The sequence below is a fragment of the Monopterus albus genome, unplaced genomic scaffold (assembly GCF_001952655.1).
Source record: "Monopterus albus unplaced genomic scaffold, M_albus_1.0 scaffold172.1, whole genome shotgun sequence".
Lineage (NCBI taxonomy): Eukaryota > Metazoa > Chordata > Actinopteri > Synbranchiformes > Synbranchidae > Monopterus > Monopterus albus.
The window spans coordinates 826,663-852,481 of record NW_018128052.1 but is presented as its reverse complement, the minus strand read 5'-3'; the positions used below and the strand labels follow the sequence as shown (position 1 = coordinate 852,481).

At 42.5% G+C, this 25,819-nt stretch overlaps 3 protein-coding genes across 4 annotated transcripts in view; 2 read left to right on the top strand and 1 right to left on the bottom strand.

Moving 5' to 3' along the window:
- eef2b (eukaryotic translation elongation factor 2b) overlaps positions 1-6,657 on the top strand; it is a 7,647-nt gene extending 990 nt beyond the window's left edge. The window contains exons 2-14 of the mRNA XM_020616202.1: positions 562-776; positions 1,374-1,555; positions 1,639-1,850; positions 1,946-2,124; positions 2,514-2,619; positions 2,876-3,128; positions 3,286-3,481; positions 3,603-3,726; positions 3,879-4,121; positions 4,456-4,809; positions 4,958-5,140; positions 5,419-5,551; positions 6,004-6,657. Of these exons, the coding sequence (XP_020471858.1) occupies positions 562-776; positions 1,374-1,555; positions 1,639-1,850; positions 1,946-2,124; positions 2,514-2,619; positions 2,876-3,128; positions 3,286-3,481; positions 3,603-3,726; positions 3,879-4,121; positions 4,456-4,809; positions 4,958-5,140; positions 5,419-5,551; positions 6,004-6,197 (2,574 nt within the window). The 3' untranslated portion in view covers positions 6,198-6,657. The remainder of the gene's footprint in view (positions 1-561; positions 777-1,373; positions 1,556-1,638; positions 1,851-1,945; positions 2,125-2,513; positions 2,620-2,875; positions 3,129-3,285; positions 3,482-3,602; positions 3,727-3,878; positions 4,122-4,455; positions 4,810-4,957; positions 5,141-5,418; positions 5,552-6,003) is intronic.
- Positions 6,658-7,343: 686 nt separating this feature from the next.
- LOC109969387 (BTB/POZ domain-containing protein 2-like) lies at positions 7,344-11,622 on the bottom strand. 2 transcript variants are annotated; one of them, XR_002276264.1, is made up of 10 exons: positions 11,074-11,622; positions 10,833-10,952; positions 10,420-10,576; positions 10,111-10,216; positions 9,800-9,997; positions 9,462-9,654; positions 8,784-8,871; positions 8,560-8,706; positions 8,042-8,372; positions 7,344-7,954 (listed from the first exon to the last, which is right to left on the bottom strand). XR_002276264.1 is itself a non-coding variant. In XM_020616227.1 (9 exons), exons 1-9 carry the CDS (start codon positions 11,577-11,579, stop codon positions 8,211-8,213), a joined length of 1,677 nt encoding a protein of 558 aa, XP_020471883.1. In that variant the 5' UTR covers positions 11,580-11,622; the 3' UTR covers positions 7,344-8,210. The 2 variants fall into 2 exon arrangements, 1 of the variants encoding a protein (XP_020471883.1); XM_020616227.1 differs by having other exon boundaries at positions 7,344-8,372.
- Positions 11,623-12,932: 1,310 nt separating this feature from the next.
- Positions 12,933-25,819, top strand: part of LOC109969250 (protein unc-13 homolog A-like) — a 31,706-nt gene continuing 18,819 nt past the window's right edge. The window contains exons 1-10 of the mRNA XM_020615976.1: positions 12,933-13,510; positions 17,593-17,622; positions 17,864-17,963; positions 19,914-20,031; positions 20,206-20,329; positions 20,991-21,061; positions 21,307-21,361; positions 22,023-22,052; positions 23,420-23,633; positions 25,221-25,817. Of these exons, the coding sequence (XP_020471632.1) occupies positions 13,489-13,510; positions 17,593-17,622; positions 17,864-17,963; positions 19,914-20,031; positions 20,206-20,329; positions 20,991-21,061; positions 21,307-21,361; positions 22,023-22,052; positions 23,420-23,633; positions 25,221-25,817 (1,361 nt within the window). The 5' untranslated portion in view covers positions 12,933-13,488. The remainder of the gene's footprint in view (positions 13,511-17,592; positions 17,623-17,863; positions 17,964-19,913; positions 20,032-20,205; positions 20,330-20,990; positions 21,062-21,306; positions 21,362-22,022; positions 22,053-23,419; positions 23,634-25,220; positions 25,818-25,819) is intronic.

Sequence of the window (25,819 nt, the reverse complement as noted above, 5' to 3'; positions counted from 1 at the left end):
TATATATATATATATCTGTTTCTCCACAACACTATGAGTCAAAGTTCTCAAAAAAACTAAAAATGTATGAACATTCCCTTTATTTATGTCTCATTAAAGACATTCTAGCCCTATCTTTTATCTGCCACCCTTATATTAAATAATAGACTAATTAAATGACCCCTTTAATTAATGTAAGGGCAACATATAGTGCATATTTTTAGTTTATGTACATCCAAATAAATCTTTATATTAACAGTAAATTCAGGTATAAAATGATGACATTGTGTTCACTTGTGGTTGTGAAATGGTACGGCTCAGCCCATTCAGCTGCAGCTGTGAGTAGTGACTCAGTAGTTCCAGATCTTGCTACTTGGTTTGAAACCCGAAGGTGAAGCATGTACGCGGCACCCACACTCCTCCTGCTCACTCTGATGGATTCAGTTTCAAACATGTCTTTCTTTTTATAACTCTACTTGGAATGGCTGCAGAGATCTGGTAGTGGACATTAGTAAATTGATGCATATTGTGGAAAAAAAATGAACCTCTTGATTATAACCCCCTCCGCTTCACCCCCATCAGGTGAACTTCACTGTGGATCAGATTCGTGCCATCATGGACAAGAAGGCCAACATCAGGAACATGTCTGTGATTGCCCATGTGGATCATGGGAAGTCCACGCTGACTGATTCTCTAGTGTCCAAAGCGGGGATCATTGCTTCGTCTCGTGCTGGGGAGACCCGCTTCACAGACACACGCAAAGACGAGCAGGAGCGCTGCATTACCATCAAATCAACGTATGTGGATCACAGGGTTTAAAAAAAAGCCCCCCCTGTCTTTGTGCAACCTGATAAAAGTCCTGAAAACTTAGTTGGAAGTCTTAAGTATTTCTCTATCATAGTATTCAACATTGAAAAGTTAAATGTGGGGAAAAACATACTTGATATTATTTTAAAGATGTATTTTTTTAGATTAAAATTTGGCTGACTTCCTTCATCAAGACTGTGGGTGTGGTTTGATCAGACTGATTCAGATGGATCATTTTTTGCCTTATAGTCAATTTTGCTTTGACTGTGTTGTTTAGCTTCTCTGCTAATTTGAAACATGCCACGGTGCATGCTGGATTGATTCATGATCATAATATCTGTGTTGTAGTCAGGTTGTTAGAAGTATACATAGTACAATCTCAACATTAAGTAAAACATGTTTGTCCCAGGAAGTTTTTTACATTTACATTACATTACCCTCATGTAAGTTAGAAGAACACTGACAGAGTTCAGTATTACAGCGACTCACTTTAGAAATGTTAACCTAATTTTTACGAGGAAGTGGTCATGATGGGTGAACAGTGAGCGTCTCCCTGGCCTTGTTACCGTTTCCTCTCTGTTCCTCAGGGCCATTTCCCTGTACTATGAGCTTGGAGACAACGACTTGCTGTTTATCAAGCAGTGTAAAGATGGAAACGGCTTCCTCATCAACCTGATTGATTCTCCGGGTCATGTCGACTTCTCCTCTGAGGTCACTGCTGCTCTCAGGGTAACTGATGGAGCCCTTGTGGTGGTAGACTGCGTCTCAGGTAATCTCGTAGCATTTCACACCCTTGCCTTTACCCACACACGGACCTTTCACCCAGCTTCGCTTGTTTGTTTCCTTTGACAGGTGTGTGTGTACAGACTGAGACTGTACTGCGGCAGGCCATTGCTGAGCGCATCAAGCCTGTTCTGATGATGAACAAGATGGACCGGGCCCTGCTTGAGCTGCAGCTGAAGCCCGAGGAGCTCTTCCGGACCTTCCAACGTATTGTGGAGAATGTTAATGTCATTATCTCCACCTATGGAGAGGATGAGGGGGGACCCATGGGGAACATCATGGTACGCAAACACACATTCATTCACTAAAACAGCTTTAAATTATTACCGCACACTTTAAATGTGACTACAAAAAATACTGGACCTTTTGTACTCAGGTTGACCCCATGATCGGTACAGTCGGGTTCGGCTCAGGTCTCCATGGCTGGGCCTTCACCCTGAAGCAGTTTGCTGAGATGTATGTGGCCAAGTTCAGTGCTAAAGGAGAAGCTCAGCTGGGACCAGCAGATAGGTGTAAGAAAGTGGAGGACATGATGAAGAAACTGTGGGGAGACAGGTAAACGTGAGCGCACAGCCACAGAGTAACATACTGTTGGCTGTTTCTCTGTCCTCTCTGGTTTCACATGTGTTGCGTCAGCAACGCTGGGTGTGGTCAGAAATGTACTGTGCTGCACCTAACAACGCCTAACGGCGACGTCAACATGTACACACACAGCCCTGGTGTACACCTCTACAGTATGTCACTGCAGCCAGAATTAAAATCACCGGAGAGCAGCAATAACCAGATTTTTCAGCATTAGGTGTTAAGCTCCTCTTTGCACCTGTTAGGAAATGATCATAATATTTATCAGGCACATACTGTACAATTCATAAAACAAGGCAATATGCCAACCTGACATTTGACTTTCATAATAATGTTCTGTGATTATTATATGCTTCTTTCAGATATTTTGATCCAAGTGCTGGAAAATTCAGTAAAACAGCCACCGGCCCTGATGGTCAGAAATTTCCTCGCACTTTTTGTCAGCTTGTTTTGGATCCCATCTTTAAGGTAAATTTACATATTTCTATATTGTTAAAAATACAGTTCCTTTCCCTAAAAGCACACTGTGTAGGACAGCAGTTGGATACAACATGGGATATGGTTAATGGGCTAAAAGCAACACAAAGTCTGCACCGGTGCTCTCACTATGGTTTCATTTCTCTGCAAACAAATCACATCATTGTAATAATTTGAAAGATCACATAAATAAACATTGTGCTTACATGCCATGTCTTCTTTTCACCCCCTCTCACTATCCTCTTAGGTGTTTGATGCCATCATGAATTTCAAAAAGGACGAGACAGCCAAACTAATTGAGAAGCTGGACATCAAACTGGACTCGGAGGACAAGGAGAAGGAGGGGAAGCCCCTCCTGAAGGCCGTGATGCGTCGCTGGCTGCCTGCCGGAGAGGCCCTGCTCCAGATGATCACCATCCACCTGCCCTCCCCGGTCACTGCGCAGAGATACCGCTGTGAGCTGCTCTATGAAGGGCCTGGAGATGACGAGGCTGCCATGGGTCAGTAGAACATTTTCACAGCACCACACACCTTCCCCCTGTCGAAGAGGACATCACTAAACAACAAGCATTTTTACTATAACTATGTGGCTTCACAAAATATGTTTCATTTTGGCATTATTATACCCAGAGCTTACTGTTTATACTCTCTTCTCAGGTATTAAAAACTGCGACTCCAAGGCTCCTCTGATGATGTACATTTCCAAAATGGTCCCAACCACTGACAAGGGTCGTTTCTACGCCTTTGGCCGTGTGTTTTCTGGATGTGTGTCAACAGGCTTGAAGGTACGAATCATGGGGCCAAACTTCACCCCTGGCAAGAAAGAGGACCTCTACATCAAACCCATCCAGAGGTGAGCATGTGTATGTACAAACTACTGGGAAAGACAAAGAACTCCAACTTTATATTTCTCTTTGCAGCCTTTTGTTTTCCTGTATATTTCTGTACAACCTTTTCTCTTCTGTTTTACCCAGGACCATTCTGATGATGGGCCGGTATGTGGAGCCTATTGAAGATGTCCCATGTGGCAACATTGTGGGTCTTGTTGGAGTAGACCAGTTCCTGATTAAGACAGGGACCATTACCACCTTTGAACAAGTAGCGTATTGCTTTTATTTTACCTTTTATTTCCTTTTACTTTTACTGTAGTTCACATACCAGTGCAACAAATAGTGGATGATTAGTTATTTGCTTTTGGTTCTTCCTTCCTGTTACAACAACATCTTTTAGCTCAGTGTCTGTGTCCACAGGCCCACAACATGAGGGTAATGAAGTTCAGCGTGAGCCCTGTGGTCAGAGTTGCTGTGGAGGCTAAGAACCCCGCTGACCTACCCAAACTGGTAGAGGGTCTGAAGCGCCTGGCCAAATCTGACCCCATGGTGCAGTGTATTATCGAGGAGTCCGGGGAGCACATCGTCGCTGGAGCTGGAGAGCTGCACCTGGAAATCTGCCTGAAAGACCTGGAAGAGGACCACGCCTGCATCCCACTGAAAGTGAGGCAGCGATAACGAACGAACAGAGATTTTTCTTGAAGACGCTGGCGTTGTCCCAGGACATGTCACTGTTGTAAAGCTAAACTGAAAATGAATTTAAAATGATGATTTATTTACAGGACTCAACTTTTATTTTCCTCTGATTATTTTAAACTGGAGGAATATAAAGTTTTGTGAAGTGCGTTCCCATCTGAACACAGTTAATAATCATGTCAGTAAAGGTAGGAGACTAAGACCAAAGACCTGAAAGATTACCTGAGGCTCGCTGGTAGGACTTCTTCCATTACCATCCACATTTTCATGTCTGATTTCCTTTTCCTTCATGTCTTTCCAGAAATCAGACCCGGTCGTGTCTTACAGAGAGACGGTGACAGAAGTGTCAGAGCAGATGTGTCTGTCCAAATCCCCCAACAAGCACAATCGTCTGTTCATGAAGTCCCGTCCGTTCCCAGATGGCCTGGCTGAAGATATCGAGAAGGGGGAGGTCAGTGCTCGGCAGGAACTCAAAGCTCGTGCACGTTACCTCGCCGACAAGTATGAGTGGGAGGTGACAGAAGCCAGGAAGATCTGGTGCTTTGGTCCAGATGGGACTGGGCCCAACCTGCTGATAGACATGACGAAGGGAGTTCAGTACCTCAACGAGATCAAGGACAGTGTGGTGGCTGGTTTCCAGTGGGCAACTAAAGAGGTAGGCGGAAGTTAATTTTGAATCTGCTTACCTAATTAATTAGTAGCCCAGCATGTTCTAATAGATTGGTGATATCATGTAACTACTTAAACTCTTGCACTCTCATACTCCTGAGAATAATGTCGCAGCATCTGTCTTCCACCTGCAGGGTGCTCTGTGTGAGGAGAACATGCGTGCGATTCGCTTTGACATCCATGATGTGACTCTGCACGCGGACGCCATTCACCGCGGCGGAGGACAGATTATTCCCACAGCTCGCAGGGTCTTGTACGCCTGCCAGCTCACTGCTCAGCCACGTCTCATGGAGCCTATTTACCTGGTGGAGATACAGGTATGTCTGGAGGCATATTCCCTCTGATATTGCACAAAATAAATGTCTGTCACTCATTGTGCAGTTGTAATCATTAGGTTATTAACTTTCATATCTGCATACTGAAGGCCTCACTTTATAGGGTTTCAAAAGTATTGTGGAAATATTCTGACAAATAGAAAACCATGGCTTAAAAGGTGCTTTATCTTATAGTTCCCATAAAATAATTGAAAATGTCTGGATTTCCAAGTCAGTGTTCTCATTCAAGTTCACACTGCTGCTTCCTTTTGTCTCTGCAGTGTCCAGAGCAGGCAGTCGGTGGTATCTATGGTGTGCTGAACAAGAAACGAGGTCACGTGTTTGAGGAATCCCAGGTGATGGGCACTCCCATGTTTGTGGTGAAAGCCTACCTGCCTGTCAACGAGTCCTTTGGTAAGTGTGTGTTTTAGACTGTGCTACGCAGTGTCTCTTGTGGTGGGATATAACTCCTACTCCAGTAGGTGCTTGAGAAATATTGTATGAATCTACTAGAGGCTTCATGATTCAAAATGCCTTTTGTGAAGGACAGACTACTGGGTCTTTGAAATGTCTGCATGTGAAGATCCATACCAATGTTTTCAATTTACACTTGGATAATGATGTGAGGAGAGTCATGGCTCTCCTGTAACGCAGTTGCATTTTAATGTGATTACTGAATCATTTTCATAAAAAACTCAGATCCATTTTTTTGATGTTTTAGTGAAAGGATATTTACAACAACCCAAACGTTATAAAGATGTTATGCAATTCCAACGGCATTCATGCTAGAAAAGAGCCACGTTATGGGCTGACAAGGATGCTCAGCAACTTGAAAGAGTACCACTGTCTGTATTTATTCCCTTCAGGGTTCACAGCTGACCTGCGCAGTAACACTGGAGGCCAGGCCTTTCCCCAGTGTGTGTTTGACCACTGGCAGATTCTCCAGGGAGACCCCAGCGACCCTGCCACCAGACCCTTTCAAGTTGTCGCTGAAATTAGGAAACGCAAAGGTCTGAAAGAGGGTATTCCCGCCCTTGACAACTACTTGGACAAATTGTAATCACTAAGCCTGGATTATTAAATACCAAATCAGTCTTTAAACCCTACCCCGTGGGCACTTTGCACAGGCTTAAAGATACATCGCACAAATTGTTTTGACTTTGAGTCTGGAGTAGAAACAAAACTTCGGTTTTAGGCTAGTGAAAGCCATGATGCTTTTTTTTCATTTCACAGCTACAGTACACCAAGTGCCTAGGGTGAGGGTTTTTGGGAACAATTTGATCAAAGCAGTTGTATTATCAGTTCCTTGTTTTTTTCTTTTCCTCCAAATCACCATCCTCCTTTCACCTCAAACTTGTTGGGATGGGCCTGTACAGTGCACTGTGATACTGCTGCAATAATGCATTTTTAAATGGATGGTGGCCAGATCAAACCAGTGTTACAAAAGTCAGGTTCCCTGGATTGGACCTTTGTTCAGTGGATGTAATGAATAAAAACATTAAACTCATGATGAAATTGCAGCTCATAAAATTCTGTTATTGTTCTAGTCAGCCGCTGCAGGTTGAAGAAACTGTTTGACATTTTGGGAACAATCCATTTCTGGCCGTGAGGTGAACAAGATCAAGACCAGAGTTCATGGATGGTCACTTATTCGACAAAATAATAGTTGGTTCTAGCCTTATGGTGCTTCTAAGATGGAATAATACTACCTTACCTGGGTTTTTTTTGTGTTAACTACTTTGAAAAAAAAAAAGAAACTTGATCAAACAACAAATGTGCTCATTGTACATAAAAACAATCTTAAAAGTAGATGTTGACACATAGTCCCTCTACAAAACAGGGGGGCCACAAGATGGAGGATGAGGGACCCCTCAGAGTTAATGTACTTTAGCAGTTCAAATGTCCAACATGTAGATTTGATTATGTAGAAAAACATGACAGTGTAGGCCAGGGGGTTTGGGGGCCCCTGTGCATTCGCCCCAGCCTCGGTGCTCTGACATCTACTCATCCATAAAGTAGATATAGTTAACCTTAGACCGTAGATTGATTATTTAATGGGCCCTAACAGACACGAAAGGTCTCCTCTAATACAAACTCTCAATAAGAAAGCAAACAAGTGTTTTCTCAACATGTGGAAATCTTGTGTTAGGTGTAGGCATTACTACCATGGTAAATTCTATTTAAAAAAACCCAAAAACAATGCTTTTCCTCACTCTTTAATCAGTAATTACTTCAAATTACATATATAATATTAATAAATGCCACTTTAATATACAACCCCCTTCACCTCTGCACCACACTTCTTAAAAAAACAACAACAAAAAAAAGAAACATCTGAAGAATTGGTGTGCATCCATTGGACATATGCAAGGCCGAGCAGTGCAAGGTATCTTGGGTATAGGGAACTATCAAGCAAGGAAGGACACAAGATATCACAAATTCTACAGTATGTAGAAACCAAAAATTGCTTACCATAATCATATTCTTAAGATTACTATGAAGCCTAGTTATAATTCATAAATCCTATGAGTTTATGAAAGTGATGAGAGAAATGCTGGTCTGTACTAAACAATGAGGATCCTTTCTTAGCAAATCTGATACACTGTACATTCATACATTTGCGACTCTCCTTTGTACTAATGCTGTAAAGTACAAAAAGGGAATCGTACAGCTTCAGTAGAATTCAGAATCAAGCCTTAGGCCATCAGTCCACAGCAGTGACATGGATACTGTGAATAATCTAAGAGGCTCCTCTCTCCCTCTCTCCTGCCCTTGTGGAGTTTGTTACAGTCATGTCTGTTTGATAGGCGGTCATCACTACAACACAGAAGGATAAAAGGAAGCTTCTCAGAAAGAGAGAGAAGGCATCTCAAACGACAAGCTACGCACCACGTAATGACTTACATCGCCTCACGGCTATTTGTCTTCCAATGTGGCCAATAGTAGTGCACTATATGAAGGGAACAGTATGATGTCGGACAGATCAGTCCCCAGTAGGGCTGCTGAGGGGAGGCCCTGCGCTGGTGTCAGGCTGTCACATTTGATGGTAGATTGTTGGCGTTGTTGGAGGTGACTATGTGTAGAAGATGACCTCTGGAATCTGTCCATCCTCTACTGAAGTGCCATTGTTGTTGCCTGCTGCGTAGCAGAAGGTGAAACAGGTCTTTGTGCCGGTGGATGACGACTCGTGCGTTACCTTTCGCATTCCCTTAGTCCCGTAATGAGAGTCTGGACCCTGCAGGACATACAGAGAAGAGGTAAAATACACACTGTATAGAGGCAGTGGGGGGGCAATTTGTTGCAACATGGCATTTCTACTTATACCCCAGTGTACTGCCAAACCTTGTAATACAGTACAATAAGTTTAATGTTTTGTTTAATACTTTGTTTCATGTATCTGTTATTTCCAACACTTTACAGACCTTAAGTGTAGCACAGGCAGTATAGTTGACATTCGGTAGTATCTCCACTGGTTCTTTGAACATGACTCTGAAGGTGTTCGCTGATCCATCACAGCTGAAGCCTGTATCATTCTGGCCCAACACCGTGTTACTGTCTGTGTGAATTATCTGTGCAAAGAGCAGGGAGACACAAATGTCCAAAATGTGTTATATACAGAATGCTGACAGTTGGTTGGGGTCCATACCTGTATGTTGACTTGGTAGTCTGTGGGTCCGTGTATAGAGCCATACAGGCCGAACCCTACCACAAATATCCTTCTGTTTACGGAGAACCTGAGAGGAAAAATAGAGCAGGAACATATCAAGAAGGATTCTGACAGCAACTGGAATGCGGACCTGCACAGTAAGTCTGAAAGACAGGCCTTTCAAAACGAAGCTAAAATTACAGTTATGTGTCTCTACACCACTCAGTGATGATGCAAACTGATGATGGCAAATAGGTGACTGACATGTCAATTTTCAGAGTAAACTACTGAGTATCTATTTTATAGGGAGCAGTGAAGGAGTGATGGAGCTTAATGTGACAGAGCTGAGGTTTATGAAAGTTTTAGTACCAACTGGCTTTTGAAAATACTTATATATATGTGGTTTACATTGACACCAATTTCACAAATAATGCATATTTATTTAGGTATGCAGGAAGTTGGAAAATGTGTAAATGCACATTTTCTCATTCCCAGATTAAAAAGTGAAAGTAGACAAATGTTTAGTCACTATAGTGAAATTATCTCCGTACACTAAAATCCTAAGCCATTATTATCCATAAATAAGACTAAATATCTTATCTCATGAGATCTACTGTAAGTCTGTTTTGATGAAGAAAAAAAAAAAAAAAAAAAAAAGATACTCTGCTCTTCACTCACCGTATGCGGTCGCTTGTCCCGCTGTAGCCCCAGCGGCTCTCCACCTGTCCAAAACGTGTGATGCTGCACTCCTTCCCGCGGAGGCAGCAGCGGGGCCGGTCGATAAAATCAACACGAGGCTTTGGGTTTACTGTGAAGTGGAGGAAGAGACTTACCACCTCTCGGTCAGTAAGGATACTGGACTGGGCTGGACCTGAAAGGACATGACCAAAAAGACAAGGATCAGAGTGTGAAGCACAAAATCTGTGTCTGTATTGTGGAAGAGAGAAGAATGGACAAACAGTGAGGGAAGGGCAAACATAAAAGTAAAGAAATAGTGTCAGTTTTTCTGTGTTCACCTGCAGCAAACTCTTCAATGGTCATGAGAGGGAAGCGGATGAGAGTGAGAGCTTTTCCCAGGACTTTGCGTTTGTTTTCGGGTGTGGGCTGCAGCTGCTGCCTGTGTGCCTCAGCCTCAGCCCAGCGCACCGCAGCTCCAAACAAACGCACTTCCCTCACCCCGAGAGTATCCCTCTCCAACACTGCCACCAAAGTATCTAAAGGAGGGAGAGATAAAGATCAGTGGCCAGCTAGACGGCCATTCTGAAATACTACAGATCGTTAGCCTTCAAATAAATGACTACATCTGCGGGGACCTGGGACATATTACCCAAGTCTATGTCTGTAAAGCCTTCAGCAGCAAGAGCATCTCCAGTGTTCTTATCAATGTTTTCTAGGCAAAGGCTGGCAAGCTGAGGCTCATCAAACAACCGTGCCTGGAAAAAAAAAGAATCCAAGACAGTTTAAGAAATGCTTTTGCAAGTATGTAACTGCGCTAGTTACACATTCCCAAAAATGACAACTGCACTTCAAAGAGTCACAATTCAAGAGTTGAGAAGATTGTGTAAAACCTTCTGGGGGTTTCAAGTCACATCTGAGGTGCAGTCATGTGAATGTAACAAAGCTGACGGAAACTGACCTGTGTAAGCAACATGAAAGCATTGTCTGCCCTCAGGTTCTTCTTGAGGAACTCCACACAGTGAGCCTCCAGGGCTGGCACTGCGTATTTCTTAGCTGTATATAGTGTGGTCATCACTGTCTCTGGTCCAATCTGGACTTCATCAGAGTAGAGAAATCTGCAGGGGATCCACAAATGATATGATGCAATGTAATTTTATTATAGTACACAGTTTAGAGGATGAGATGCTTGTTTTTACCATAATCACTTGATGAATGCATTAACATGCATGTTACATTACTTGAGCTGTACTTTAGCATGTTCCTCTGCGCTCACATGATGCGTGGAGTAAAAATAATACAGCCACTTCCAACACATGCAAACCACAAACTTAAATGACACACTTCCTGCGTCTGTCAGGCTTTGCTCCTTACTTTAGCAAGGCCAGAAAAGCAGCTGGTTCCACATCAGGAAGCTCGATTTCCGTGGAAGTTGTCGCCATTCCACCGTTGAACATCGCATCAAACACTGCACTGCCCACAGCCAGAACAAACCTGACAATGACAACAGTCAGCAACAACGGAGAACAAGGCAGATGTTTGACTTTTCGCTCTGCAGATATAGAACTCAGCTAGCTAATACTTTAAGTGATCGTGCTGTCGTTAATCCTTTTACCTGTGTGCAGGTATCCGCTGAATCCCCATTCCTTTGCCCACTAAAAAATGAACGTCACTGAGCACCTCGTTGTTGAAAAGGAAAGCAAATCTCTCCTTCACGGTGCTCTTCGTCGCCTGCCAGTTGTACACGGGCTCTCGGTACACCAGAACAGACGCAGCTGCCGGAGTGGCCGTCGGTGCCGCCGAGGAAGCGTTCGATGCTGCGGTGGTTGTCATATTGGACGCCGGGGTCGCCATAGCTCCGACTGCCGCAGCGGGCTGCTGCAGGGAATTCTGCGCAGTCGGCGGAGGTCCGGTCGAAACACCGTTGCCGTCTCCTCCGCCAGGCCCCAGTTGCGGGTTAGGACGCCGCGCTGTTCCCTGCGCTCCCCCGGCCGGACCAACTCCTCCTCCGTTAGATGCTGGCATAGAGAATACGCTGTTGCTGGGCTGGCTGTTTCCCAGTGGACCAGGACCGGAGAAGTTAAGGCAAGGAGGCCTGCCGCTGTTATCTCCAGCAGCCATCTTCCACCTAGCGTAGGCGTAAACAACGCACTTCGTCGCTTTGTGTATTTGTAGTAGTCTCGACCGTCATGTCTGAGTTGTGCTGCCTCCTGGGGTGCGTTAGTGGTACTGCAAGCTGCTCTTTAGAACCGTCTTTTTTGTTTGTTTTTTTATCCTTCATCATTTCCTTACCCGCACCATCCTTCTGCCTTGTCATCCTCTGGTAGACTCAGTACTTATGGGATTCATGTTTGGAAGCTCCCATTCCTCAGGAAAGCCCTGCTTTTTCTCTCCATGTCACATGTTTTTCTTTCTTGGCCAGTGTAAAAAAAACAAACAGACATCATCAATAGTTACTGGCTCACAGTGTAACTATTGTGGGTTTATCCCATACTGGATACCTTTTATCATAGTGCTGTAAGGTTCATCACTAACCCAAAACCACTGATCTATCATTGTGCCTTGTATTCCTAATTAAATCAGTGGTACATATTTATATATAAAGCCATCTTAGGTGAATTATCTTTGCAAACTGATTGCCCAAACCCCTCTGTCAAACTTTTGAGATCACAACAAACATATCAGCTCAGGATTCCTTATGCAAAAACTGAACTGGGGAAGGCCTTCTAATTTTCTGCTCTGGATGCTTGGACCAGCTTGCATTTGTGTCAGTGAGCATCACCCTGTATTACAAAAATTATTTAAATTTCAGTTTTTTTTAGAAAGCTGCCGATAGAGTGCTAACAAAAGCAGAGAAAGGTGAACACATCAGTTCTCAGGTCTCTGTACTGGTTTAATGGCTTAGGACCAACATACAGCTCTGACTGTTTTTTACCATCTGAACTCTGAGGCTCACAGGTCATCAGATAGAGGGCTGCTAACTGTGTTTACATACTGTGCACCCCAGAGCTGAACAAAGATTTCAACTTAACTTCCTTAAAAAACACAGGTTATAAACATTTAGGTTGTACATTGAACCTAAATCATCATGAACCATTTTGTCCTATATGTTGTATTTAGGTCTATTCTTATAACTTTTATTTTTTTTTTAAATCTGTTTTTTTTTTCAGTTTGTATTTTAATGTTTTAAGCTGTTGTTCATTCTTTAAAAAATATTTTTATTTATTATATAAAGGACTGACATTTCTTTGTGTATGAAATGTGTTATATGCCACAGGATTACAATGCAGGAACACGCTGTAAATTGTAATTGACAAAGTAAAAAAAAAACACAGTGGTGGAGGAAGTACTCACATCCTTTAGGCTACTTACTAATGGTAAATATAGTAAATAAAATACTATATAAGAGCCTATATTGATCACCTGCATTCAAAATCCGACTTAACCAAAAATATGGATGAAGATATAAGGGACACCTACAGCTTCTGGGGCCCCGGAGGTCGGGAGTTAGTCTTGGATATGTATCATTCAAAACAGTGCTATTTTTCTAAAATGATTTGTAACGTTGAAAACAGTGAATGGAGCCCCCCGCCTTCCATTGTTCATTGAGTGCATTACACCGGTATTAATTCCTTTCAGCCCTCCGCCAGCCCCCTCTCCACCTGCTACTCATCAACCGTGACGTCAGAGCGGCGCGGCGCTGGGGAGCTGTCCTCGCGCGGGGGGCGCTGCTGTTGAAACAAGATGGCTGTACGCGCAGGAGGAGCAGCGGAGGTGAGCTGAGGCAATGCAGAGGAGGAAGAAGTGGGGGCGAGGAATTCACTCCTGCTTGTCTTGTATTGCCAGAACAGCAACAGCTCCGCAGAGAAACAGACGAGCGCTTCAGAGATTATGCTGATTTGTTTCCGTTACTGTTTACCGTAACGTGTGAGTTCTTTTTTTTTTGTAACCAGGAGACAAACAGACTGACCAAACAAATCACGGAGCACTCAGTAGAGGACAGGCGGGGACGCTCACGCCGCTAGTAGAGATGTCCCTGCTGTGTGTGGGAGGTAAGAGGAAATTACGGGGGAAAGCAAAACCCTCTATGTTTGATGTTGTTGAAGTATCACTTGCTCACGGTTTAACTGCACCAGCTGTCTGAGAGCGACACAGCCTGCGGGCTGTCAGCTCCGTAGAAAAGTCTGTGTAGCCCGAGCAGCGGAGGGTTTGTGCTGAATAGTCATTAAATCACAGCGGCTTTTAACGGAAACACAGCACATCATCACCAGGGGATGACACTGGGCAACTTCTAACCGTACTGCTGCTGAATACCGTGTGTAATTTACAGTTTTTCTTTTATCTCAAATGAAGATGCCCTGTATGCTGTTAATTATTTATCTGACAGTAAAAAAAAAAAAAAAAAAAATTTTGCCTGCTGGAACTAGTTAACAGAGGCTGTTTCTTTAGCCTCCGGGAGGGAAGGAAAGCCCCCTGGAGGAGTAGGTACTGGTGCGGTTCCTCTGTGTGTGTGTGTGTGTGTGTGTGTGTGTCATTCACGCTGTTCATTCATGCGTGGGCAGTCAGAGGAGGAGGACGAGGAAAAGCCCCTGCCGCTGCCGCACCGCTCGCCGCCCCCGCTCTGCCGCGTTGCTGTAGTCGTGAGGGAATACTCGCGGCCGGGTGGGGGTGCGCGTCATTTCTGAACGTTTCCCGTGAAGCGATGCGTCACCTCCTCCAACCAGGCTGCCTGGAAGCACCTGATGCTGACACTGTTGCCTCTCAGTGCCATGAATAAGCATCTGCTGTGACAGCTTTACATTATAACATCACGTCACCGTACGACCCAGGCTAACAGAGAGAGAGGAGCCCTCTAAAATGAATTTCGTGTTGCTCCGACTAAGGCTTTTGTTGGACAGACGTATGTGGAGTCAGCAAAATCAGCTTTTGTAAAATTATGTTGTGTTCACTCAAACTGGAGGAATGACAATTAGTACCAACATCCGTCATAATTAGAAACGTTTTGACTTGTTTTTAAGCAGAGGAGGGCCTGTAAAAGTACGTCATGTACGCCATCAGTAGGAATATGATTAGAGCTACAGCCAGCAATGATAATCATTATTGATTATTTTCTGAATTAGTCTATTGTTTTTCTCTAAAATTGTTTGAAAATAGTGACATTTGCCACATATCTATGAAAATTAATCAACTGTTTCAATGAGTGACTAATTGCTTAATTAATTTTTCAAGCATAAAGCCAAATGTTGGCTGGTTGTAGATTTAAATTTGGAGCATTTACTGCCTTAGTTGTGAATATTTTTGTGTTCTGCACAGGCAGTAAGAGAAAACAAGACATTTAAAGATGTTTTCTTGGTCTCCTTACTTTAGGACCAAACCACTAATTGATTAACTGAGAAAATAACTGGCAGATGAATTGATAATGAAACTGTTACAGGACTCAGAGAGTACAAACATCCGCCAAGGTAGATCAGTTTCCATTCTGTCTTACAGTGATATTCCCATGATAGTTTGACTCTTGTAATATGATACCTAGATCATGAATACCACTAGCCTTGGAATCACACTGATATCATTAGTTTGAAAGCTATTCAAGAAAATTTATATTTCACTGATGATGATTTTCTTCAGGATCTAGGTCAGTAACATTTGAAGATGCATCAAATTTGTTGATACCTAGAGTCAGCAGAGTTTTTCATGAGCCCTGTAAATGTGAGCATTCTGGGTCACCACATCTGGAGTCTTACTTGGATCCAGATGACATTTTGGTGTGTGGTAGATCTTATGTGGATGTTATCATGCAGTCCAAGTGTTGTAGGCACTGTACATGGAAGCAAAATTATTGAAATTGGTCCTATCTCACAATGGTAAAGAGTTTAAAAAAAAATTCTTGGATCTGAGTGATGATCCAGATCACCACCAAATTGTAATGGATTGTTTCATGGGTCATACCTGAACTCTTAAAGAATTTCATCTAAATCCATTCATTATGCTTTGAGTTATGCTGTGAACGACAACAATCACCGGTAAAAAAGTAACCACCTTGGAGAAGGTCAATGTTAGTTGCAGCCCAGCTAACTAAACTCTGAGGTTATGTCTTGTTTACCAGCAAGCAAAACCTAAATGTGTTGAATTTACAATCATATAACAAAAAACCTTACTCAGTTATTCATTTCAGCTCTGACTGGCTGGTAAATGAGTGTGTGGAGGGGTTTTGAGCTCTAGACATTTGTTGTAGAGGGAATAACAGCAGTGTGGGGACAAAAGAAAAGTTAAGGGGGTTTCAAAGTCACCTTTCATATGCCAGGCCCATTATGGATGCTACAGCTCCTCATCCTGTCCTGCCAGGCCTCTGCACTGAGTCAGTCCCAGGTGTCATTAAGATCCTGAGCGTTCATTCATAAACGCTGGCTGCTCTGTCGTAGACTACGAGACTTGGCAGAGAGCCTTATTTCTGTTCCTGTTACATCATTCATGCTTACCTGACTGGAGCTATTTCTGGCCTCCAGAGTACTTGGTGCCTCTGGAATAGGTCGCATTTCTTTGAAGCATATGCCGACAAAGCAGAATTTGGGCACAGATACAGATTTACTCTGAAACACTTGGCTTTTTTCAAGTCCAGTTTTCTCTGTTTGGACATTAATTCAGGGAGTGTAATGTCTCTGTCAGCAGTTGCAAGAACCGTTGCAGATCCTTCCATATATATGATCTTTCAGTCTCGGTGATTCATGTCAGCTCTCACTTTGTCATTGACTGGCTGAGCTCAGCTCACCCACTGCCTACTTTACATTCCCTGACAGTCCAAGCTGAAGGGTTTGCTTGATTCCCTGACAAGTCTCTGTTTTCTTGGCAATTCGCTTAGTTCACATAAGTCAGAGTCTGCTGTGTCAGAGGTATTTCCTGAATGAAGTCTCTGCTAAAAAACAAAAAAGTTACACAGAATTTACTGTTTGCTTTTACAGATTACACTATACATCCTAAAGACTAAAGACTAAAAACAAACACACTTTGATTTGTAATGTTATTTAAGTCATGTAGTCAAATGATGATCTGATCTTTTTTTTCTCTGATCTAGTTACAGCTCTTCATAGGCTTATTTATGAGTTAAAGGCACTTAAACAGTATGTTTGTGTTGGAGGTCTTCTTGTCTGCTTGTGTACATGCAATTGGGACAAAATATTGTTTGTGAGAGCTTGGGGACATTTCTCATTGGAATCCACCCCGTCAGAGAGATTTATGATTGTGTGCTATTTGTAAGCTTCAGCTTTCCACTGTTGAAAATCCAATTTCTTTTTTTATTGATTCTCCTCATGTATGATATATTTCCAGGCCTGTTAATGTTGGCGCTACAACACAGCGAGGAACCGTCTCTACTGTGGTTCGTGTAAGGAATGCTGAAAACATATCCCTGCTGAGCATGTGTGATATGGACGCATCATACGTGTCCATGTGTGTGATGGGGTGTGGGAGTTAACAAACATAACTGGGTCCTTATATGTGGATATGTTTAGTTATAAAATCTTGAATAATGAAATGGTTTTATATTTACATTTACACCCTATCTACAACCACTACAATTCCTCTAAAGATATGCTATTAATAACAAAAGGCAGTGGCTATTTGTTATATCTTTATTATACTGTAACTTCAGTTTTTATTTCTGTGTCTCACACTAATGAAGCACAGTGGAGCAGCTGCCCATGTTTTTTCCCAGCATGTATTTCTGTATTTTGCCACTGCACTCTGTGCCAACATGTCTTGACATGTTATGACCAATAAGATCATTTAGTCCAAATCTGCATAAGTTGCAGCTTCGGTTTCTCAAGTTAACACTCGTGTAGTATGTGAATATGTATGTGTGTGTGTGTGTGTGTGTGCACGCTGTCAGTTAGCACTGATTGGAAAATATGTGTTAAAAGTACTAATATTATCATTCTTCATAGTCTTTTCTCCTCATTTCCACAACATTTGTGCAATATACGTTTTATTAAAATTCACAGGCTGTGTTTTAGTAAATCTTGAGCATCCTTGCTGCCTGTTCTTTGTGTAAAAGCCAGGAACGGGGACGCAGCAACGTTGAGAAGTGAAAACAGATGGTGCTCCTGTGTGTGACTTTTCCCTCTCTGTGTTTCCACAGTGAAGAAAGCCAAGCTGGATGGACCCCAAGGTAAGATCCGGGATCTTGGAAATACAAAGAGGTTGCTCAGGGGGGGAGGGAGTCACTGTTATGTGACGTAAGTCTTTGAGCGGACTTGCTCCAGACATGAATAGAAATTAAGGGATGGGAATCAGATAATATAGTGTCTATGTTTATAACTGCAGGGCTGAATGGGATGGCATTATTGTTGTCTAATGCAGACATGTTTCATTTGAACTTATCCATGTCTTTATGCCTCTCTCCTTAACAGAGAAGTTCAACACTTATGTGACTCTAAAGGTACAAAATGTGAAGAGCACAACCATCGCTGTAAGGGGCAACTTGCCCAGCTGGGAGCAAGACTTCATGTTGTGAGTCCTTCATCCTCTTCTGACAAAACTCTCTTTTCTCTTTTTGCATCTCTTTCCTCTGTGTTCTTTTCATCCTCTCATCTCAGCTCTCCACTTCAGCTGCTTGAGTGCTTTTCAGTTTTGTTTTTATCTCTTACTTTCTATCAACTCCCCCACTCCTCCATCCCAAGTGCCCTTTATCCTTGTTTTGCATAGCTCTTCTTCTCCATGTCCACACCTCTGCCTCATCCTCTTTTTCATCAGCTCTCCCTCGGCACTTCTGCCCCTCTCTTCCTTATTCTCAACTTTGGCTCCCTTCTAGACCCTTCCTCTGTCGCTTGCTCTGAACACTGCTCCTTGATCTACATCTGTTCAGCCCCTCTTCCTTCTTCTCTCCTCATTTCAACCTTACTCCCGCTCCCCACATTCCCACCTTCCTCTCCTCCCATTTCTGCTCTCTAGGCATCATTAGCACCACATCTCACTTTTAAATTACTTTGTGTTCCAGTGAATGTTTGAATGGTAGTTTGTTCCAGTCACCAAAAACACTAGACAACATTGAGTGTTTGGCATGCAGAGCAATCCGGTGTGGTTTGACAGTGCAGCAGCACAAGGGCGATAAATGGTGAGGATCCTTTAGTATGTGAAATGCAGCAGGTAGCCTGTGAAGTCCTGTGCATTTGTTTGATGTTCAGAGGTGTTGAACATAGTACTGGGGTTTCATCAGTGCAGATGTGTTATGTAATGTTTGGGCTATAAAGAGAACACCCACTCTCCACCAAACTGCCTTTAAATGACTGTGCCCCCTCAGTCACTGCCATGAATCAAACAGGCACTTCTTTTAAAAGAAGTCACCACCGAGACGGGAAATCCACTCCCCCTTATTTCTTAATTAAAGTTCCCACTTTCTCCCTGGAGACATGCGATACAATCACCTCCTCCACCGCCTTCATCACGCCCCTCTCTTTCCTTCCCTTATTCATCCCTCTCTTTCTTTTTGTCCTCCTTCCTGCTTGTCTTAAATAAATGCTTTGTGTTAGCTTGTCACTGGCTTGCTCCCACTGAGACTGACTTATATTTGTCACAGTGAAACCCACAAGTAATTACTGTACAGCTTGTGTCTTTATGAGCGCCAGTGTGTGTTTTGCATTTGAAGTACTCAGATTCTTCACTTTAGTAAATGAATCAGTGCAACACTATACAAGTACTCTAGTATAAGTCAGAGATCGTCATTCAAAAGTACAGAAATATTTTCAACAAAATGTAAAAGTGCATTGTGCCAATAGGCCCCTGTGAATAATATGTTATTGTAAATTATCTTATTATCTTAGATTTTGTTCATATTAGGTTTAGATTAGTATCACTTTATAGCTGTAGCTGAGAGAGATGGAGATAGCATTAACTATTTTATATACAGTTGGGTTGTTTAGTCCAGTTGTTTGAAAACCACTGGTCCTCCAAAAGGGCACAAGATATATCAGGTTGTAAGATGAAATAAGAAAAAAAAAACTAATTGCTGCAAAAAAAAAACTATGCTTGAAAATATGTATCCCTTACTTTGAATTATTATTTAACTGCTTGCATCTTATAGACATCTGAAATATGACAAGGGCCCCCAGGTAGGCATTGCTTTTTCAACCAGGAGCCTCTTTAATGATAGGCTGTTTTTTAGAAGCTTATTTTATGTAAAATCTTAACTAATCTTAACTAAAGTAGGCTAACTGGAGCTGTCAGTTAAATGTATCAGCACAAAAAGTACAATATGCTCCTCTGTAATGTAGTGGAACACACTATAAAGTGGCACAAAATGGAAATACTCAAGTAAGGTACGGTACAGTACCTCAAAATGTAATTAAGTGTAGTAGCTGAGAAGCTGTATCTTACCCAGTGTCTTTAAAGGTTTTCTTTTTTAACTGAGTCAGTTACTTTCTGTCTTAATATTTAACTTTTCATGTTTCTTTCTCTCTGTAGTGAAATTAACCGCCTGGACCTGGGTCTGACAATAGAGGTGTGGAACAAAGGGTTAATCTGGGACACCATGGTTGGCACTGTATGGATTCCTCTCTGTAACATTCAACAGTCTAATGAGGTTTGCCACTAGCCACCGCCACCGCTTGAGAAAGACTATAGTAGAACAGTCTGTGCTCAGTTGTATGTAAGGGACTCGCAGGAGTGTTGCTGGCTGGACCTGTTTTCATCATGCTCAATTCTCTGTACGGCATGTTGTTTGTGTATCAGCTGCAAAGTGTCTCTTTGTACGCAGGAAGGCCCAGGGGAGTGGCTCACACTTGACTCTCAGGTCATTATGGCTGATAATGAGATCTGTGGCACCAAAGATCCCACTTTCCACCTGGTGCTGCTTGACACACGCTTTGAGCTTCCTCTTGGTGAGAAATCAATGTTCACTTCTAAATCAGAAATTGTCAATAGGTGGGGGATGATGAGAATTTGAAAGCATAGGAAATCATCATTCCTTGAAGGAAGGGGAAATTACTTGAATAAATTATGTTTATCTGTTCAAAGCAAACAGTGAAATATGAACACCAATAATCCCTCATTGATTAAATGACCTGCCCTACTTTTCAGTAATATGTGTTTAGTGCTCTGTGTGTGTGGGTGTGTGTGTGAAGAGTGTTTATGTCCTTTGCTTCTCAGTGATCAAGCTGTGCTCCTCTTATTATTGATTAGGTGTCATTTTCCTGCTGTTTCCCCTTCCTCTAGTCAATACTGTACATCTGACTCTTTAGTTTGAGGACATGACCTATTTATAGGGTTTGGCTTTAGTGCTGTAAGTGAAAAGGCCAATTTCCAGTGTCAGCGTGTTCTGTCAGGCCAGCATATCTTCAGTTCTATACATGTAGCTAAAACAGATAATCAGATCTGGGTCAAATAACATTTTTAAATGGGCTGTTTTATCTTACTTTATCATCATTTAGGTGGAGTTTGTAACATAGACAGTATCATGGAATCTATTTTAAGAGTCTACGTAGTTGGAGCTCTGCTCTGGTTGTTTATGTCACCTGAGTTTGTCTGACTTATTGTTTTCAGATATCCCAGAGGATGAGGCACGGTACTGGGCCAAAAAACTGGAGCAGCTCAACGCCATGAGGGACCAAGATGTAAGCTGTTTGATTAAATACCCCAGCATGTTCTCACATTTCAGGAACATGCCAGTGTAATTAAATGGGAAAAATAATTATGTTACACCTCAAAAATAAATAGATAGATAGATAAATAAAATAAATAAAGCCCAACTGTAAAAATTCTCCACTTCCTGGATATTGGCATAACATTTCCAATCTTCACTGGTAATTACCCACTAACCTCTTTCATCAGTGTGAATTTTTAATTTGTCCTCTCCCAGTACTCATACCGGGAGGAGCAGGAACGCCCTCTCCGTGCACCAGGAACCCAGTGCTGTAAGTGATCAGTTCCTGTTTGTACAAAGCAGTCCAACCATTCATTTGTGCCAAACAAGAGAATTATGTGTTAAGCTACTGAAATATAATTAGATTGCTTTAGCTCAGCATGTGCATTATGTGTGTAACCACACGGGTTGTTTCATGTTAGAGGGGAGAGGGGTCAGGATCACTGCGCTCTGAGGGATCGATAGCAGTATCAGATGTCTGGAGGAGAGCTCTTCCAAAATGCTGCTGTGTTTCAACTATTTGCCCAGTCTGCCAAGCCTGCTGAGCCAGCTGTCTGTGGCAGATGGAAAGACTCAGCCTCAGCAGTCCCTCTGCCCTCACTTACCATTCAGCCGCTTCAACTGGGAACTTTGAAGCATTAATAGTGCTGAGAAACGTACATGCACCTCCCTGAAAGTTTCTTTGCATCAGGTGCAAAGGCCAAAATGCAACAGTAATTAAGTAAAAAGATGATGTAAGTTACAAGATTTCATCAGGAATACCTGATGAAATCTTAATCTGGAAACTTCATTGGCGTGGCAGCTTGGCCTTAATAAATATAATGTTTGGAGCATCAAATCAGTGTGCGGGCTATAAACATTAATAGTGTGAAAGTACATTTGTGTTTGGACACCAGTGCAGATTGTAATCAGAACCCTCCTGTTTATTTCAGGTAACTGGAGTTTATGGGGAGACCAGCAAAGTAAGTGTACATACTGTACATACAGTAGAATTCATTAATATTTTAAGGGTCACACTTTCTTAATTGTTTTATTCTCACACTGTTAGTTTAAGGGTAAAACTCTTTCAGCTTCCAAGCCAGTGTTTACATGCATATTGGGTGAACAGTGTAGAACTTGGACTCCTGTCCTTGTTCTGCTGCACTGTTCATGAAATAAACTGAGAGGCCTACACCACTCACCTTCAAACACCTTTAATGGCCAGTTCACGCAAATTACCAATAAAACTACTATTTTTTTCCCAACTCACTCTAGTGTTATTTGGTGTTACAGATTGGTTTTATTTACTTACAGCATTAAAAAAAAGTTACAGTAACCTCTTTCAGCAAGGGTGTCCTTGTTACTATAGATAATGAACAGACCTCACCGACAACAGCTTTCATAGATATTGTTTCTTTAATAGAATGTATCCACTGAAAATCAGCAAGGTCTGTGGGTTATCCTGAGTAGCTGGGTGAACTCTTTAGCATCAGTCATTGTTTCGCTGATCATTCTACAGCAGACAGCCACAACGATGAAAAACACATCACTGTCTAAGCTACTTAAGGACTACACTCCATTCTGCAATCAGTAACCTTTCTTACATTAATACATACAAATGTATATATGCAAAAACCCTCCCCACTGTACCTCTCTCTGTTTTACGTGAAGCCCTGTCAGACTCATTCACACCGCTGCAGAGGTAAAAGGAGAGAACATGGGGGTAATGATAGGCAAGGAAGTGATGAAGTGAGTTAGAGAGGGACAGAGAGTGAGAGACATGTGGCGACATGCTTGAAGTGAGAAACAAGGTTTATTGCCTTTAATTAGTGTTTGCATGCACAGACAAATGAAGATGATGGTGTAAGTGGCATCAAGGAGGGAGGATGATGATGAATAATGATGAATGATTAATAGATGCTGGCTTCACTTTTGACTGATTCAGCACTGTTAGTCTCATCACTTCCCTCTGTTAATCTTTGATGTATGGACGCCACTGAAAAATAAAGCATCTCTTCATTGGGCAAATTGGATTTATGCTCAGTTATGATGATGAAAATGAGAAGGAAGCCACTGATGATGTTCCTGTGCTTCATATATGGATGGACTCTGAATGACCTATATAGATCTGATAGGGTTTCAGTAGTGAGATTGTGCCAGCTCGTGTATATTCTGTGTAATTACCATAGTACTAAAAGATTTGGTTCAGTGCTGACTGGGATGATCACTTTCATTATTTAAAAACTCTGAGGTGTTGCTTTCTCCTGTTACTGTACCTTATACTCAACACAACACACAGTAAAATGACTTTTTTTTTCCTCGCCTCGTTCCTGTACGCACCTCTGTGTAGATGAGGATCCAGACAGCGCCGTGGACGACAGGGACAGTGACTATCGCAGTGAAACCAGTAACAGCATACCCCCTCCTTACTACAGCACATCCCAGCCCAATGCTTCTGTCCACCAGTATCCCATCAGCCACCAGCACCACAGCTCCAGAAGCTTTTCTTACCCACGCTCGGGCAACAGTCATGACCTCGACTACCACCATCAGAGGACTGTCAGGTGCGTGCCTGCACCAGTAATTAGGGCTTAAAGTAATGATTATGATCATTAGTACTTAAAGCTACAGTATGTAACTTTTTTTCAGATATTTTGTTGTAGAAGTCTGCTCTAAAACCTAATGTGGAGAGGTGCTGTCAAAGCCTCCTGTGACCCAGACTCAGTGAACAGCTCTGGCAGCAGTGCAGAGACATTAGCTTCTAAAAGATTTTGAGTGGGATTGACGTCTATAACCAATCAGAGATTTTCACTTATTTCTGCTTGATCAACTTTTGTGGCCTTCACATCTATTGAATTTTCATGGCAACAAATATCCGAAGAGCTGAGCAGAGCATGGCGGAGCGTAGTAGATGGTAGTAGAGCACAGTGGAGCAGGGAGAGGGAGTGCTAGGTGGAGCACAGTGGGTTGATCTGGAGGTTCATGCTACTTCTACTTTGTTACATATTGTAGTTCTAATATATTTTTTATTTTATTTATTAATCATTAAATATTCTGGCTTAAACATGTCCCCATTACCAAGGTGACTTCAGATACTTCAGGTAGCTCATTTAATTTTGTTCAGCCAATAGTTCAGTTTTCATTCAGTTCACAATGACTTAAAACAGAACTAAAGCTAATTTTGACATTTCAATTAGAACCAGTGAATGTTTGGCAGTTTTGCTTGATAACTGGTCTAAAGTGAGACCATGTAAGTTATAAAAGAAGAAATAACAGTCCATGAGTTTGTGTGTACATCTGCAGGGTTGTGCAGGCCCTATGCTATTAATCACATTCTTCCTTCAGAGTTGTTTACAATACTGTTACATTTCTCAGAATTTACTGACATATTTCTCCCAGACTGGAAATGAAACTATGCATCCCTCCACCTCTTGCTTTATGAATTATTCAACTGGCAATCTAATAGTCAATACTGCACATAAGATTAGCTACTTGTGTGAGTGTATTGGACAGGGAACCTTCCCTGCACCCTGACCATCTCCCTCATCTTCCTCATCTCCTCCTCTCAGCTTTTTGTACTCCATCCTTCCCTGGCCTTCTATTTTGTCTGTGTGCTCACCACGCATTTCCTGTCTTCGCTATCTCCCTCTCCCCTCACCCATCCTCCTTTCTGTCCCTGCCTCTGTTTTGTTTTTAAGAGCCCCATTCATCAAAAAGTATAAATACTTTTTCCCTGTTTGTTGCATTTATAAAAGCTTGTTCCTTTTCTGTCAGCATGCTAGAGGCCTCTCTGTTCTGCTCTATTTTCTCATTGCTTGTCGGCTACTCTTGTATCCTCAGTGCTTTTCATCGATTTAGCCATCAGCATTATTCCTGGCCTCCCCAAGACACATAGAAAAGGTTTTTAGTTGGGCTGTCCAATAGAATACAAAGTGTACAAGCTATAAAATACACCAGTGAAATGCTTTGTAAGCATTTTTGAGATTATGGTTAATAAGGGTATGATGAACCTCAAATTTTACATGTGTACATGTTCATTAATATTCATGCAGTATAACCCTCAAGAAAGTGACTCGATGTTAATAATTTAACTGTGTTCCTCATTACATTTTAATGACAAGTTGTGCTCTTGCTTTTCCTCCTCTCTCCAGTCCCACAGGGAGCTATGCGTCGTCTGCAGAGCTGAGTAGGTGCAGCAGTCAGCTGAGCGAGGAGGACTATGGCGGCGAGTATGGAGAGAGAGACCCTTATGATGAGAACGACTCCTACCACTCCTGTCACTCCTCTGTTAGCTACAGTAAAGGGTCTCCAGACTGGGACCCTGATGAGACGCAGGGTGCATACAGTGATGATGGTGCATACAGCAAAGATGGAGGAGAGGAGGTGGCTCTCTATGAGGAGGATGACAGAGAGCTGTATGAGGGTGAAGAAGAGGGGCTTTATGAGGATGAGGAGATGATGTATGAGGATGAGGATCTGTACAACTTTGATGGGACCCTCAGTGAGGACATGGAGCCTCCATTCACCCCCACCCCTACATCAACTGCCCTTCCAACTCTCGATGTACCCAGCTCCAGACCTCCATTAGAAAAACAGACCTCCCTAAACCAACAGCAGTCCTCTCCTCAACCCCCTAACCAAACATCCAACCAGGCTCATCTTCCCGGCACTGCCCCAGCAGCGCAGCCCCCCTCTGTTCAAGCAACAGCCCAACCATCTAAACAGCCCCAGCCCCAAACACACACTCAGC

Bases quoted from the DNA above. Each gene is read 5' to 3' on its own strand.
- LOC109969387 (XM_020616227.1), bottom strand. From the start codon at position 11,579: ATGGCTGCTGGAGATAACAGCGGCAGGCCTCCTTGCCTTAACTTCTCC. The intron at 9,655-9,799 runs GTGAACACAGAA...ATGTCCTTTCAG, and splicing joins CATTGAAGAGTTTGCTGCAG to GTCCAGCCCAGTCCAGTATC. The intron at 8,373-8,559 runs GTCTGTAAAGTG...TATGTCCTGCAG, and splicing joins CTGCCTGTGCTACACTTAAG to GGTCCAGACTCTCATTACGG.